Source organism: Rhopilema esculentum, chromosome 6, assembly GCF_057945365.1.
Source record: "Rhopilema esculentum isolate cy_ngs chromosome 6, ASM5794536v1, whole genome shotgun sequence".
In the NCBI taxonomy this organism is placed as follows: Eukaryota; Metazoa; Cnidaria; class Scyphozoa; order Rhizostomeae; family Rhizostomatidae; genus Rhopilema; species Rhopilema esculentum.
Window position 1 is genome coordinate 7,280,372 of NC_142820.1, and position 16,973 is coordinate 7,297,344.

Sequence of the window (16,973 nt, forward strand, 5' to 3'; positions counted from 1 at the left end):
CAAGCTACCTGAGCGGCAAACAGCCTACAAATACACCAAGAGCAGTGGCGGCGCCAGGAGGTGGTATGGGGGGGGGGTAATTACCCCCCACTTTTTTCAAAACATGGTTTACATATTTCATCTAAAAACGGGTTAAAAAGCACTAGGTAGGGGTAGGTCATATTTTCTAAGGAAATTTGATCTGGTACAAAGCACTGAAACAAGGTTATTAGGGCGTGGTCTCATTGGCCACGCCCATTACCCTCCCACACGGCATTAGCTGGCGCCGCCACTGACCAAGAGTCTTCTAGAGAGGAGGGAAATATTGCTAATTGGACCTTAATGGAGGCAATAACAATATAATTGGCACTGCGGATGAACATGCTAGGGAAAAAAGATACCTCTATCACTGCAGAAAACAAGCACCTACAGAAAAAATTCAACTAGGAGACAAACTCACAGTCTTCCCAGATCTTCAGAGGTTCTCGCCAATGATTTCTGCAAATTTATGAGCAATGGCATAACTTCTAGTGAATTTTCTTTGATATATTTACCCCATGTAAATAATAGTTGTTTAGTCCAAATAAGATAAAACTCCAAATGTCCTGATGATTCCAACTGCTTGGCCACGTGATTTAGCAGCTGAACTGCAAACGACTCAGTCATTGATTGACAAATACCTTGAACTAAAGAGTACAAACTCTAGTGGTATATAGTTATTTGCGATACCGAGTAAAATATATCTACCACGAAAAGGGATGCAGTACATCCGAAGATATCAATTACAGGTAGATAATACTCGCAAAGGAAAGCTTAGAAACTAAGATGTGTAAGATTTCATCTTACATAATAAAAAAAGCAAATAAGGTGCGGCTTAGATTCAACATTTTAGGGCGCAACAGTGACGTCATGACAGGGTGACGATTGATTTTCAACGAGATTTATGAATATGAAATATTGTAATATACATACTATCGTCTGGTTTGATTGATTCCATCACTCTTTTAACTAAACTATCTTCATTCAGTCGCAAACTGCAAACAAGGGCTCTGCCAAGTTCATTCTTCGCAAGCAGTTCAACCGTTTGCTCCACCGTAGTATCCATTTCCAAGTCATAGGGCGTGAAGGCAATAGAAGAGTTGAGTGAGTAAAGCATTAAGCCTTCTGTTGTTGCTGCTGCCCATGCCCGACCTACCAAAAGTGCAACGGAGAAAATTTTATTGTAAAGATGCAACTTACAATGATGGTCTCGCTTTTTATGCAAACTTTACAGTAGGAAAGTTTTTATTCAAATGACATCTTATTGGCCAAAAAGTTGGCGTGAGTGGCGTCGCAAGGGTCAAGAACAGAAATAGGCAAGACCTCTAGAAAAATCAGCTAGGGACAGCTTCCCTCCACCCGAGAGTACATCTGATCTAGCGAATTTTTATTTAGCATATTTAATTTCTTGATTCATATGTGAACCAAACCACTATTATGGCTAAATATATTTGTTTTTTGTGAGAGTGTAACTAGACAATAGCGAATTATGGATGCAGACGATATTGGCGCATCATTTGCTAAATATTCAATAAATCTACAGTAAAATCAACGAAGACCACAGTTCTGTGAACCGTAAGCTTATGGAAATAAACACTATCTTATTCTAGCTAGAACTTGATCTATGGTGAAAAGATGAAGCCATGGGTCAATAGACTTCCGTTACATTACGTTCTACTCTGCTGATGGCTTATCAAAGAAGGCTATACGAGCCAAAAGGTCTCACTAAGTATACTGATTTCACTTCCAGCTACAGTTCAGTAACGGAAATTACGATAAGCAAGATATTAGTTGATCCATTTGGAACTTCTACGAAAATTAGCATCAATCGATTACAAATATTGCAAAACGAGGCTGTCTGTAATATTTCATAAACCAAATTGAAAAGCTAAAGCATAGCTCGTTTTTTTGTAATTTTCTCTTCTTATACTCAATTCAAGAGGAAGCTATAAAAATCGGCCTTTAAAATTCTGAACTGCTTCTTGCCTTCTTACACAAAAACCTTATTCGAAGTAGAAATCTAAAGACAACAACTTCAACGCTAATTTAAATTAGAAGTTCAAATATAAATTACAACCTTATCTACAGTATAAGCTCCCACAGGACAAAACTTATTATTGTTACCTGTGGGCGAAAACCTGACACATTTTGTCTGGATTTCCGGTGATACTTTCCTCGAACTCATATCGCCTGAAATGAAACATAAATGGTTTCAAAATCATTGAAGGCTTTTAGAAAGGCATTAAAAAGTCCCTCTTTTTCTTGCTAATTTAAAAATTTCATTGTGAAAGTTTATTTTGAGTGGCTAAATTTAAATGGAATGAAATTTCAAAGTAATTTTCGAGTCAAAATAGGGATACAGTTTTGATAAGCAACAAAATTACCAGTATGCTGTTACGTGGACAGTTAGTTATTAAAAAGGGGCCTCATCTTTTATTTTCGAGGGAGAGGCCTTCTAAAGAAAGGGATTCTTTTTTAAATTAAAGCTACTATGTATAAACAATATAAATGACTGTTATCAACGTTTCCCAGCTGAGAACTCACATCAAAGACTCAGGTTGACTTAGAACTCGTAATTTACTAGTATCCTTGCAGTGGTCGATCAAATGAACTGTATTGCAAGCCAAAGTACGCTCATAGGGAAACAAAACAAAGTATTTTTTCAAATGGACAAATATAGTGATAGACCATTTATCTTTGAACATTTACAATAAAGAGTTATAGAAGGATGTTTTTACAAATCTTTATTGCGCTCTTTTTGTTCTAGGTAGATCTTTGCTAAATACTGAATGGATTGGCGAAAGATTATTTTTTCTACTTTGTCCAAACAGCTAAGCAAGAAGTACTAAAATTTGCTAAAGTACTAAAATTTATTGTACAGAAAAGTAACTACAAGCAAAAAACCAGAAACAGCGACCTAACAATAATTTGGTTTATAAAGAAAGAAATGTAAAACAAAAGAAACAGCAACCAAGCAATGGTGACAAAAGTTGAGGGAAAACAATGCCATGAAAGTAGTGATTATTGGAGTTTTTCTCAATAAACCAAATTATTATCAGGAATGGATTGCTACGTGAAGCAAAGGAGCCAGCACCTTTCATGACGCCGGGTAAAACAATGTCTTCTTTGTCAGAACCTTGGTCATCAACCAGATCAAGGGGCCCAGCCTCTGTCATGTTGGCGCTGTTGAGCATTTCCTTGATGGATAAAATCGAGCATGTTTAAAGAGGGCAAGAAAATGCAAAGGAATTAGAAAATGACGTAAACAATTAACTGTTCGTGCTAACAAGATTTCTGGAACCAAAAATTTCTGGCAGGAAAATATCTTCCAGCGTAAATTCCAGCAGTACTCGATTGCGATCTCAAGAGAAAAGATTTGCAGTCCAAAGAAATATTGTCCAAAAAAATAAAAGCATTAAAAATAAACTTGAGGTATTTTGTCAATATAATCAGTACGCTGGAAAGCAAAAAGCATCTAAATTTTAAAACGAAATGAGGCATTTTTAAATTCAATGAATATTGTTTGAAATTTTTACCTGCATGCCATCTAGAGATCGATTTCTTGAGATTTCAAATTTTCTCAACAGTATCTAAAATTAAAAGAGCTAAATCAGCAACTTGACAAAATGGTGAAGATAATCTATTCAATGCTCAAATTAGACTGTGGCTAAAGCATGCGGATGGAAGACCAAGAATTCGTAGAAAAATGACAAAATAACCTGCTGCTCGACATGAAAGATAGAAATAAACTTTGATTTCCCTCCTGCCAGTACGCAAGTACCATCTGCTGAGTAACAAAGAGTTGTAAAACATCTACAATAAAGAAAGTACAATGACAAGGTTAAGTGCCATCACCATAAGAAACAAGAAAACAAAAATATCTTTGCAATGATACATTTATACAAAAAGATATGAAAGTTATTATTAAATTGACTGAAGGTTAGTTCATTAACAGTTTGCTTAACTGAAGGTTTGATGAATATTTTGCTGTTAAGAGCTTGTCATAAAAGAGATTTTCATTAATCGTTGGTTTTGAAAACCATTATCCATGACAACAAGTGGAACGTGTCAATAAAATGTCAAGGAATTCCTTTCAAACTTAAGTGACAGGGCCTATCCCTATAGGCCTATCCCTAGATCTGAGGCAATTCCAGGGGAGTCTGAAATCATCGTTTTCTATTGTATTTTATGGAGAGTTTGTGGACAGGGAAGAATTGATCCTGAATCTCTTAGGAGATGACTAGCGATGAAAGAACCCACTTCCCAGACTCCATCTTCTTTGTAGTCACTTTGTCTGTCCGACGCCTCCCACTGCCAAGTGCACTCCTGCCTTCGATGGATCCAGTCTGCATCGCAATCGTAGGACGCCAAAACGTCAACTGTCCGTCAAGAGTTGCAACAGCTATCTCCACCCCATCTGGTCTCACCGCTACTGCCAACGCTAAAAGACATTCGCATGATTGGTTAGCATCTGCATACAGGGCCCACAAATAATGGTTAATTTCTGTCAAATAAAAAAACACTCAAGATTTATATGCTCTCTGACAAAGACAACGTATAAGACGGTAAGCATGATTCTCTAGATAAGCGGAAATAATGTTCAATCCAAAGCCGTTTTCCTTTCTAAAAGGTGATTTTAAATGAGTAGAACAAGAAAAACAACATAAACCTACTGAGACTCGAGTTGATAAAGACCTACTGCAAAGGCTAGGACAGGCCCAGGGAAGCGTACATTAGCTTACCGTCAGTTCCAAGTGGCAGCGTTTCTTTGGCACTGCTTTGTGCAAAAACATCCCATACTTTCAAGGTTTTATCCCAAGAAGCGGAATAGAGAATTGCTTGTGATGGGTTGAAGGCTAAGCTGGAAACCGGGCCCTCGTGTCCGGATAGTATCTATTACAGTAAAAAAAGTAGCGAAAATGCAGCACGTTAGACGATCTAAAACCGGAAAAGTCGATAATTGATTTCGTATTTAAAATAATCGTGTATCTAAGTTTCCAACTTTGGTCAATGGTGGTTAACTTTTCGAAAAATTCTTTTAAAGTGTGAATACACCAAAAGAATAAGCAAAGACAAATAAACAGATTGAATAAAAGCTACATATATCTTTAATAGATGGGATTAAAATTGTAAATATTGAACCAATGTGTGCAGAATAATATTCTTTGCATTATCTGATTAATGCTTAAAAATCTAAACAACGCCAATGCAAGTGTCTAAAACTTTTCCATTGACAAAAGGAAAGTAAAGTAAACAAGATTAAATCCTTATTGAAAAGCAAAGCTTGCTTGTGACAGTTTCAAAATGAGTCCTTTACAAGTGTAATCCGAGGTCGGGGATAAACGGGGAAGTTAGAAAATAACAAGGGGCAGGGTGTTGTTCCATGTTCAAAGGGCCATGTTCAGTAAAGGGGGAAGGGCTTGGCGGACAACTCTGAAGCGAAAGTGTTGTTGAAAGCAATCGCAAAGGCATTCGAATTTCCAATTTTGGTCGGACGTATTCGTCAATGAAACATGGAAACTGGAATAAGGAGCTGGGATTTCAAAAGTTTTTAAAAAAACGTGGAGAGGGGCATTTGTTCCTGAACACAGAGAAGGTTAGAGAAAATCTGTTCTGAGGGTTTTATAAAAGCCTTTTGCTTGAAGAGAACCACAGATAGAGGGGATTGCTAATATACCTCTAAAAGACGTCCTGTCTGCATTGACCACACAAATATTTCAAAAGAATTCACAGATCCTGCAGCGACGATTTCACCACTACTTTCGAGGGCCAAACATGAGAACTGCGCAGGTCTTGGCGAAGCAAAAGTGCGAAAGTTTCGATACCTGAAACGAAGGTCAGTTGGTTTCTCGTTAATCGCCATTAATCATCATCAAATCATCTTTAAATTGTCATTATCAGTCATTCTCAATCCCTGTTTATAATCATCGACATTATAAAACAGCATCCATTCATTAGTAATCATCATCCAATCATTTTTCAATCAATACAACCACCATTTTATCCTAACACCACCAGCCGCCAGTCCAAAAAACTGAAACATTTTTTCCAAAGCAGTTTCTCCACTAGCAAAGCCATTATCAACGCAACCACTTAAACAACCGCTTTTAAAAAGAAAGCGTTCTTTTTCAATCTAATCAATGGTTCTAATATGGTTCTACCACTGCAACCACTAACAACAACTATGGCAACTGCCAAGCAACCTTTCAGACTTTCAACCTGCACTGCCGTCATTGTTTGCGCGAGTGATACCACTGGCATTTTAGATAAACAAGGTTGACATTAATCGCTAAAGATTTTGATGGCAATAAGCTACTCCGTACTAAATACCTTTCAGTCAACATTATCAAATAGATGAAAATATCAAAAAACGGCATTCAGATTACCTGGTCATGTCAAAAGCTCTGACCGTGCCGTCTAGAGAAGAGCTCAACACGACTTTGTTATTTTGATTGAAAGCAACTCCTGTCACTCCAGAGGTGTGTTCATGAAACGTAACAAAACAGAAACCAGAAACAGTGTTCCATACTTTAACCTAGAAAACAGAAAGTAACATAAGGGCATTTTTTATTGAAGGTTCTTCTACGGCATAATTTCCTTATATTCACACTAGCATTCTATTCACGATTTCGTTAGGGGAAGGTCTCTACAGTTATTTGTAGAAAAGCTGAAAATGATTTACGAAGAGCATTAGATTTGACACATCAGATTTGATTCATGAAGAAGGCCACGTTGACCTATTAGAGTTGATTGTATGATGGCTTGAGTCTTGGGAAAGACTGGGGAAAGCAAATTTGTACTAAAACTAAGATGATATTGGAGAAATCGAAGAGTCTTGGTGTGCCTTGTACTGGTGTGCCCTGTACTTTAAAGCATCATGTCCATGGCCAGGGAGCATGTAATGAACAGCAATTTTAACGTACCTTTCCATCATCTCCACCGGTAGCTATCAATTGTCCATCGGTAGAATAGGCCAAAACATTCATATCGTAGAAATGTCCCTGTTGCTTTAAAATATAAGTCTCACTTTGCCATTCCCAAACTAGCAACTGCCCTAGCGATGATGACCCAAAAGCCAGCCATTCACTTGAGGGACTGATTGCGATGCTGGAGATGTGATGCTGTGAAATGCTAAAAACGAGAGTCGATTTAGCAAGGCTGGTAATAAGATAAAAGTTTGTCTTTCAGTGATAAACATTCTAGATTTAGCAACCACACTGTCGTGGATTTTGGCGATGGATGAATGAGACAGTACAACCTAACAACCAAATTTTTTTTGCCAGAAAGCAAGTCTAGCTGCGTCACATTTCAAGCGAAATGAATTTAACTTTAGTGAACTTGATGATAAAGAAAAGGAGGAAAGCAGCTTGAAGAAAAGGATCAGTTAGGATAATCTATGTGGCCCTTAAAAGATCCAAGGCTGTAGATGGTACACAGTAGTAGCAGGCAATAAAACTGTATTATCTATACTGGACAAAAGGGCAAGAGAATGCAGGTCACAGGGGATAGAGAATGATGTCCCATACTGCGAAGCAGTATAAAAGCAAAGAAAATATTTAAAGCCTGTCGTCAAGACAAATGCGGTTACAACAGTATATATGTAAATGATAAACCGGTAGAATAGTAAATATTTTATAGGTTTCAAGCGCACCATGGAAAAATTTCGCGGTGTTGTTGATTTTAGACTCTGCTTATTGGGTCTTTATTTTACTTTTAAGAGACAGTTGAAGATTAGAATAAACAAAACTACAATTACCTGAGGTACCAAATCAATTTGGAAAGGCGAGATTAGTTCTTACTGACTCAAATCTTGCTTTACAAAGCATACATTGCTCTGAAAAGATCATCATAAAACGGCATCGAACACACTTGTTGCTTTAGAAAACGCTTGATTTTTTCAAATTTATTGTCATTAAAAAAAGACAGTAAAGATTTTTTAGAAACATAACGACAAGTTTGACTGAATAGAAACTAAAAGAGGTTTACAAAGAATGGTCGTCTGTATATCAAGTTCAGACTGTTTCACTCCAGTTCCAAACCAAAAGAAAAAAAAGCAAATTAAAACCGAACTTCTTATACCGTCTCTATAGAGGAACTATAGAAAAATAAATTGGACTGACAATTGCTGTTATAATTCAAGATGGCGCTATTCTGGACCAATAGATGATAAAAGTATATATGTTAATCTTAAAATAGTCAGTAAGATGAGGCGAAGGCAAGACCGGGGCTACTTGGGGCCGGAAACTAGTTCAAAGGTAGAGTATACAATTACTGTGTAAAAATTCAGCAAAATAGCTGCTTCAAAATTTAACTACTGTTGATTAAATGAGACATGACCTTTAGGCCTGTTTTACATGTCTGCTCAAATTGCTTGAAACATTTACAATGAAAAAATTACTATGTTACATTGCATATATTAAACATTGCCAAAATTAAACTTATTTTAGTATCAGTGTAGACACCACGAGGATAAGACCTTAACGATGACGATTTTAGGGGGAGGGATGTGGCTTTCGTAGGATTAACGGTAATTGGCGGTAACTCAATTAAATCTAGAAGTGATAAGCAACGTAGAATCAAGGGATGTTCTAAGTAGCTCGAAGCGTAGCAGATTGGAAAAGAGCATTATGGAAAAGGAAGACAGAGACATAGCCGTTTCAGTTGTTTGTTAACTGACAACACTTACCTCAATGCGTGAATCTGTATAAAATCAGGAAGCTCGTAAAGCATAAAGACTCCAGTTGAAAACCCGGCTACCAGAATTTTGGATTTCTTGTGATACTGAACCGAATTCAAATCGGCATGATCTTGGAGAAAGAAATGCCTAGAAAAGGAATGCCAAATCACATATTGTTTAGGCGCCAACTATCGTCTAAAGGAGTTAAGGAGTGTTAGTTTAGAGATGTTAAAGGTATTCATATTGACAAATTGCAAAAAACACTGTTATTCGTAAAATGGAAACCATCAAACATAAAATTGGTGTTTTGATACTATATCGAAATTGAGCTATAAAATAACACAATTTTTATTCAAGCTGTGTGTAATATAGAGACAGGTGACAGATATCTTGCTGGAAATCAATGGCATCAAAACCAACCTTCTATTGACAAATTTACAGGAGAGAGTCCGGTAAAGCTGATACAGCTGCATGTGGACAGACCTTTCATGCAAAGACTCACAGCTCACAATATTGGTGAATTGCCGCTTTTTAGGCACCCGCCAAATTTTTGAGTCGCTAATTTTTGAATCACCTCAACCCCGCATTCCCCATCCTTGGGCATCGCCCAAATGTCGAAGCCCAACGGCATCGCAAAAGCCGTATGCACTGACGTTCAGTGAAAGTGATTGAACCAAGCGCAAAGGGCATTTTAGTTTTCTATTAAAGCGTGTGAGATTGTGCCTATGTATGTTCGTACAGAAATCAAAGCTAATTGCAAAGGAAAATAGGACATTATGCTTATGGGTGTGCGTGGATATGCTCTCTTAATCAATGCCTTCAAAACAACCCTACATAATTGAGCGGTGAGATTCATGAAGAATGGCAGAGATGAGCGAGGGCAGAGAATTCCCCAAGTTTATCGTTAGGGAGCTCTTCACTACTCCTTTGCCGTTGCTCCTTCACTGTTCCATCTTCTTTTCAAGGTAAGTTTGCGATTCGTATCGAGCAAGAGTCAATGCAACTACTGATTACAAATGTACCAGCGAAAGCAACCACTTTAGACGCACTGCAACAGAAAGCTACCAAACTACCGAGCAAAAGCTTAATAGTGTAACAAAAACTTACTTTGCTTTTCTACCCCACACAACCTCTGCCTCAGAAGGGTCTAAAATGAAGATAAAATAACGACATATCTCTTAAAAAAACAGCATGGCGATTATAAGAAAATGATTAAAGAACCAATCCACTGTAAGACCATTGTAAGATCAGACACCTTAAAAACCATTGTAAGAAAAATCATTGAAAGTTCTAGAAACAGCCCTTTGGCAATTCAATGATGATTAATGAGACTGAACCACCGAAAGAGATTTAAACGAGCCATCAAAAACTATTTATTGATGCCATGAAACTTGGCATCAATAATAACTTGGAAAACATTTTCTAATTTTTCCTTGCAATCTCAACCAAAATACTGATCTCTTTAGTAGATTTCTCTCATCTACAATAATGATACAATGACAAGTTTTTAAAGCAATGCTGTATTTAACCCAAACAGAGCGTGATTATTCTCAGATATTCGTCCAGACAAGAAAAAACTTGCGATCTTGGCATTGTGAAGATGTTTTGTTATTTAATAATAACTTATTTAAAGCAATGCTGTATTTAACCCAAACTGAGCATGATTATTCTCAGATATTCGTCCAGACAAAAAAGGAACTTGCGATCTTGGCATTGTGAAGACGTTTTGTTATTTAATAATAACTTATTTAAAGCAATGCTGTATTTAACCCAAACCGAGCGTGATTATTCTCAGATATTCGTCCAGACAAAAAAGAACTTGCGATCTTGGCATTGTGAAGACGTTTTGTTACTTAATAATAAATTATTTAAAGCAATGCTGTATTTAACCCAAACCGAGCGTGATTATTCTCAGATATTCGTCCAGACAAGAAAGAACCTGCGATCTTGGCATTGTGAAGACGTTTGGTATTTAATAATTTGAAATGGAGATAACACATCCTTTTCTGTTTCAAACTTCGATAAAAAAGGCCATTCCTGAACACCTGCATTCACTTACTTACGACATAGCAGAAGACTGTCTATCAAATCCCCCTTCAAACGTTTCTCGATTTCTGGCAGCAACAGCCCCCGCTTTCATACGATTTTAGTTAAGAGTAAACAAAGCGTTGTTCTTACCATTTCCACTCTCCTTATCACCTTCAGTTTCCATGTTTTCATCAAGGCTCGCCTTCCTTTTTCTACTTTTTTCCTTAACTTCGGAAAGCTGCTTATTGCAAGACCACTGCATCAAGGCGCCATCTTTACTGACCGTGTAAAACTTAGAATTTTGTTAAGGAAACTTGCTTAAAAATTAAAAGAAGGACTACCATACAACATTCTCAAAAGCGGCTTTTTAAGTTTAATTATTCGAGAGTTAGTAAGAATCATCAAATATTACCTTTTACGACGGTTTCAATCAACTCAAAAAATCTTTGAGCATGGTCATCCGCTAGTTATTTTGCTCAAGGGGGTATTTCAGGTCCCATTTGCCGACAACGTGGCTGAACCATGCTTTATTCGCCGACAGGTTTGCCTCTAAATTTGCTGTCTAAGCACCTCTGGATGTCAGAAAATCCCTTGTTTCAACGGAATTGTTTTTCAAGCGGGTGCCACAACCTTCACATCCCCCTATGGTGACAGCCCTAATGATCCTTTTCCTTTTAGTAATCTAAAGCCTTTTATTTCTAACAAACATACCGTAAAAGCTCTATTAAGCTCCCCCCCCCACGGGGCTTATTTATTTTTTCAGTCCTAAAGGGGGATTTTAAAGAGAAGAGGTTTATTAGAGAGGGGGGCTTATTAAAATTTGAAGCGGAACATGTTTTAAAAATGCTCTTGGCAAATTTTTGTTATAAAAATGTCATACAAATGTTCTCAAAAACTTTCCTAGCTATTGTAATAAATATTAACGAGTCATTGCCGTAGATAATAGGCTTTACTAAGCAATAAGAACGAAGGCTACCACACGTGCTTACAAAAAACAAAATAGCGGCCTAACAACACAAAGCCGCTGACCTAACAAAACCGCTGACCTAACAAAACCGCTGACCTAACAAAGGACTTTCAGCTCCCGATTCTAACGCAGGCAGTTCTTTAGGTAAATGCTCATTTATGCTGACTTTGCCATTATCCTGTGATACATTCGACTGACCACATGGGGCAAGATGCTTTGTCGATACTGTGGTCTCTCTCCCATTTTGATAGCGAACATGAGCATATTGTGGGCTGGCCTGGAGGAGCTCAACTTCTTCAACCAACGGCTCAAACTTACATGAGCGGGCATGTCGCTTCAGGTAGACGGATCCACCAGATGTCAACCATGAGGGTACAGAAGTACCAGAGGATGATTTTCGTGGGAAACCAAGAAAACGGTCATGAGGCGTTTCATTAGTAGCGGTGCACAAGAGTGAGCGGATAGAGTGAAGAACATCTGGAAGGACCTCTTGCCAGTGTTCTTTGCCCATGTTTCTAGACTTGAGACATGTTGTTATTGCCTGCCAAACAGTACCATTGTACCTTTCAACTTGGCCGTTTCCCGTAGGGTTATAACTGGTAGTTCGGCTCGTGGAAATTCCTCTTTCCATCAAAAAAGTTTGCAGCTCTCTACTCATGAACGATGCACCACGGTCTGAGTGAATATAGGCTGGCATTCCAAAGATAGAGAAAAGTGAAGTGAGGCATCTGATTACTGTTGAGGTTGACACGTCAGCACATGGAAAAACAAAAGGGAATCTTGAGAATTCATCAACAATGTTCAAGAAATATTTGTTCTTGTTAGTAGTTGGTAATGATCCTTTGAAGTCAATGTTAACCCTTTCGAAGGGTTGTGTGGCTTTGATAAGGTGCACTTTTGGTGGCTGATGAAACCGAGGTTTGCATTCATTGCAGATTCCACAAGTACTGGTGATTCTCTTAACGTCTTCAAAAGAATAGGGCAGGTTCTTTGAGCGGACAAAGTGCCACATTCTAGTGATGCCAGAGGGCGTCATGTAAGTTGCGAAGTCCAGACTCTTGATATGAGGAAGCAGCACAGGTAGCTCGAGAGAAGGTGTCAGCAGGAATATTTTCCTTGCCTGGACGGTAGACTATATCAAAATTATAGCAGGAAAGTTCGAGTTTCCATCGCATGATTTTATCGTTCTTTATTTTCCCCTTGTGCTGCTTGTCAAACATATAAGACACCGACTTTTGATCAGTTTTGAGAATGAAATGCCTTCCAGTTAGGAAATGCCTCCAATGGTGTACCGACTCGACAATAGCTTGTGCCTCCTTTTCCACAGCAGCATGCTTGAGTTCGCTACCTTGAAGAGTTCTTGAGAAGAATGCGACTGGACGATCTTGTTGGCTAAGTGTAGCAGCTAAGGCGACATCCGAGGCATCTGTTTCCACCTCAAATGGAATATCCTCATTGATAGCTGTAATGGTGGCTTCTTCTATTGTGTACTTTATGCTTTCGAAGGCTTGTATTGCTTGCTGACTCAGGGGAAACGCCTTGCAGGAGGTAATAGGCTTGATGCGGTCAAAATAGGCAGGGATCCATTGGGAATAATATGAAAATAGTCCCAAGCATCTGTTTAAAGACTTTGAGTCGTGTGGTACAGGAAGCTCACGCAATGGTCGGAGACGTTCAGGATCAGGACGAATAGTGCCATCCTCTATAACATAACCAAGAATTTGAAGACGTCTTGTCGAGAAGACACTTTTATCATCATTGTATGTAATGTTCTTTCGCTGAGCTGCCTTGAGAAATGCATCCAGTTTGACATCATGATCCTCTTGATCTTTGCCACATATGGTGATGTTATCAAGGTATGCGAAAACAGCTTTCAGATTCTCCTCTTGTACAAATTTCATCATTTCTCGTTGAAAGCATGCGACTCCATTCGTGACTCCAAATGGAAGTCGGGTGAATTGATATAGACAGTTGCGAGCCTCAAATGCTGTATAGGGTTTGTCATCTTCTTTGAGGGGAACTTGATGATATGCACTGCGGAGGTCGATAGTACTGAAGACTTTGTACTGGGCGATCTGGTTTACTATGTCAGTTATTCTTGGCAGTGGGAATGCATCAAGGAGAGTGAACTTGTTGATAGTTTGTGAGTAATCAATGGCTAATCTTTTCTTGTGATTTTCATCTTTCGTTACAACAACTCGAGCACGCCAAGGAGAATTACTTGGCTCGATTATTTTTTCTCTAAGTAACCGTTCCACCTCTGCATCAATGAATTTAGAATCCTCCTGGCTGTATCGGTGGGATTTGGTAGCAATAGGTCGGCAGTCAGGTGAGAGATTGGCAAATGGTTCTGGTGGACTAATGTTCAGAGTTGTTAGATTACAGACAGTCACCACCATAGTTGAAGGTTATACTTTCATGTTGGGTCTGGAAATCAAGTCCTAGTATGAGATTAGCACAGAGTCCAGGTAACACAGATAGGCGAACATTCTTGTATGTATACCCTTTGTACGTAAGATCAACTACACAGAAGCCTTTAACTTGTGTTGTAAACCCTGTGGAAGCCATAGATACTGTACCAGAGCAGGGATGGGTAGGTAGCGACGCTAATTCCATTAAAAATGGGGCAATAAAGCTTTCACTGCTCCCACTATCGAAAAGAGCTTCCACGGCATGACCATTTACATTACAGTAAATTGTAATAAATATTAACGAGTCATTGCCGTAGATAATAGGCTTTACTAAGCAATAAGAACGAAGGCTACCACACGTGCTTACAAAAAAACAAGAGCTAACAACACAAAGCCGCTGACCTAACAAAACCGCTGACCTAACAAAACCGCTGCTAACAAAACAACAGTAATCATCATAACACTCGTCAAGAGACCCACTAAATGGACTGTATCCTTTGTTTGACATCAAAGGCTAAAGAGGGGGGCTTGATAGAAAGGGGGGAGGGGTTATTGAAAGTTAATGGTTGATAAGGTCGGACTTAATAGAGAGGGGGGCTTGATAGAGAAGGGGGCTTAAAAGAGCTTTTACGGTATGTCTTTTTGAAGTCATAATTCTGTTTTCTGAACCTGTAAGCTACGAGAGATGCTCTTGTTTGGATGCTTAAATTCCATTCAAAATTTATAATTAGGGGAAACTTTGTTTACGAGATTTACTGAGTTATTTAGAAAGAGCTCTGCATATTATGAGCTGATTGAAGTGTATAAGTGCAAAAATCTGGAAAAGTGAATGTGGAAGGGGACACTGATAATTAGACAAAATCTTGACGGATGAAAAAGATGACGGATGGAAGAAGGATACGTTTAAGCTGAGCTCCTCAAAGAAGCAGCCAATGATGCTGTTTCGATGCCCGACAACAACAAATGGGTGATGTCCTTCCATTGGTGTGATTGAAAACACTCTGGCAGTCATGTCTTCAGATCCAACTGCAAAGAATCTACGACAAAGAAAACATATTTATCATACCATGCGTTCTATTTGGATATCAAATGTCGTGTCATATCCCTTCCTGTCCTTTATGTACTTTTCTGCCCGTTTCATTTGTCTCAGAAATGTCCTATCATGTCATGCCATGCTATGCCATGTTATGTCTTGTTGTGCAGTGTCGTATCGGACATTACCGAAAAATTACGTCTTATCACACTGTACTTAAACAAAAAGTGAAAACATTTGTTCGAAAAAACACGTCCTGAGAGCTTATTTCGAAGGGAATAATATCCAAAACAAATGACAAGTGATAAATTTATAAGATCTGAGACGTCTCAAAAGAGACAAGGACGTAAACTAATGATATCTCTGATATCTTTGATTTTCTCATGCCATGGTGGTATGAGCAATGAAACGAGGAAAATTTGTCCAACGTGTATCGGAACTAATTGCTGAAAAACATCACCAAAATGTTGGTGAAACCTCTGCTTGGATCAAAAGAAAGCTGAGTTTTTGCTCACTTAGAACTGCAGTAATTTGTATAAGAGGTTCTAAGTCCCGACAACATGCTGTCCCTATTGGTGAAATGGGTGACATTGACACTTGAAACAATTTATCTAGCATCACTACTTAAAAACATTGTGGTTGTTACTTAATTGTATGTTCATTTCATTTGGTCAACCGGCAGACTATCGGTATATAAACAGTGCTGAATTCATATATGTAATGCTTGAAAAAATGATATCTCTGGTCAATGGTCAGATAGTTTGATTGGAAAAGAATGATTAAAATTGGAAACGGAACAGCTCTTTGTTCGAATAACTGAAAAATTACGCGTTGGTTTATAGAACGTAAAATAAGGATTTATCTTTTTCTTGCCTTACTTTAAAGAAAAGAAACAACATGGTTTACGAATAAAAATATCATTTTGCCAAAGAAAAATTTGAAAATGGTGAAAAAAGTGAAATGCTGCTAAAAAAATTCGAATGAATGAATCATTGAATGAGGCAACTAATAAATCATTAATTTTCATCAATACAAATAAAAAGCCATAAATAATTTTCAAATTAAAATATGGTTTGATTGAAAAACATCACGGTGTACCAGCTGAAGACGTTAACAAATTGCAAGCAATATTTTTGAAGTGTAAAATTTAAAAAGGAAGCAAACTTAATAATATTCGCATATTCTAAAACTGATGTTGACATTCACCATGAATGCTCGAGATAAAAATTAGAAGACGACGATTTCAACAAGGTAACGCAAACCCGGTTTATTTGTCAAAAATAAAGATCAAACGATGGATGCATTGGGACTTACAAAAACAAATATTTAAAACCGAAACAAAGGTTCATGGCAATTACTTAGATCCGACCAGCAACATGTGTTCTAAAACGATTAGCAATTAAATAGTTCTGAATATGACAAACTGAATATGGTAAATCCTTGATCAACTTGTTAAAAATCATTGATCAGACACTAAAGTAATAGGAAACCTCTTTATAGGTGACCAAGCTTCTGTCTAAAACCATGCAATTGGATGTCAGAAATTGCCTATGCTCTTTAGAATAGACCGCCTATTCAATTAAACAGGAAAACGTTTTCTACTTTGTTATTGAAAAATGAGATTTTAAATAGGAAAGAGTTGGTACTAAAAATATAAGAAAAATGATCTACCATACAAATAAAATGATCTACAATGTGGGTAACACTAAAACCATCACACTGAACAATGGCATGGCACTGAGTGTCCTAGAATTCCGGTGACATCAAACATAACTAAGTAAACATTATGACAATATATAGGCAAGTAAGGTTTGGGGGTAACTCGAAAGGAAAGAAATA

At 37.8% G+C, this 16,973-nt stretch overlaps 1 protein-coding gene across 1 annotated transcript in view; it reads right to left on the bottom strand.

The window, feature by feature from the left end:
- Nucleotides 1-16,973, bottom strand: part of LOC135686360 (periodic tryptophan protein 2 homolog) — a 30,713-nt gene that overhangs the window by 697 nt on the left and 13,043 nt on the right. Inside the window, exons 6-20 of the mRNA XM_089108837.1 lie at nucleotides 15,003-15,138; nucleotides 10,874-11,015; nucleotides 9,803-9,842; nucleotides 8,705-8,842; nucleotides 6,942-7,149; nucleotides 6,405-6,553; nucleotides 5,696-5,843; nucleotides 4,761-4,911; nucleotides 4,279-4,459; nucleotides 3,738-3,831; nucleotides 3,555-3,608; nucleotides 3,113-3,215; nucleotides 2,143-2,208; nucleotides 952-1,170; nucleotides 440-665 (exon numbers count right to left, since the gene is read on the bottom strand). Of these exons, the coding sequence (XP_088964963.1) occupies nucleotides 440-665; nucleotides 952-1,170; nucleotides 2,143-2,208; nucleotides 3,113-3,215; nucleotides 3,555-3,608; nucleotides 3,738-3,831; nucleotides 4,279-4,459; nucleotides 4,761-4,911; nucleotides 5,696-5,843; nucleotides 6,405-6,553; nucleotides 6,942-7,149; nucleotides 8,705-8,842; nucleotides 9,803-9,842; nucleotides 10,874-11,015; nucleotides 15,003-15,138 (2,055 nt within the window). The remainder of the gene's footprint in view (nucleotides 1-439; nucleotides 666-951; nucleotides 1,171-2,142; nucleotides 2,209-3,112; nucleotides 3,216-3,554; nucleotides 3,609-3,737; nucleotides 3,832-4,278; nucleotides 4,460-4,760; nucleotides 4,912-5,695; nucleotides 5,844-6,404; nucleotides 6,554-6,941; nucleotides 7,150-8,704; nucleotides 8,843-9,802; nucleotides 9,843-10,873; nucleotides 11,016-15,002; nucleotides 15,139-16,973) is intronic.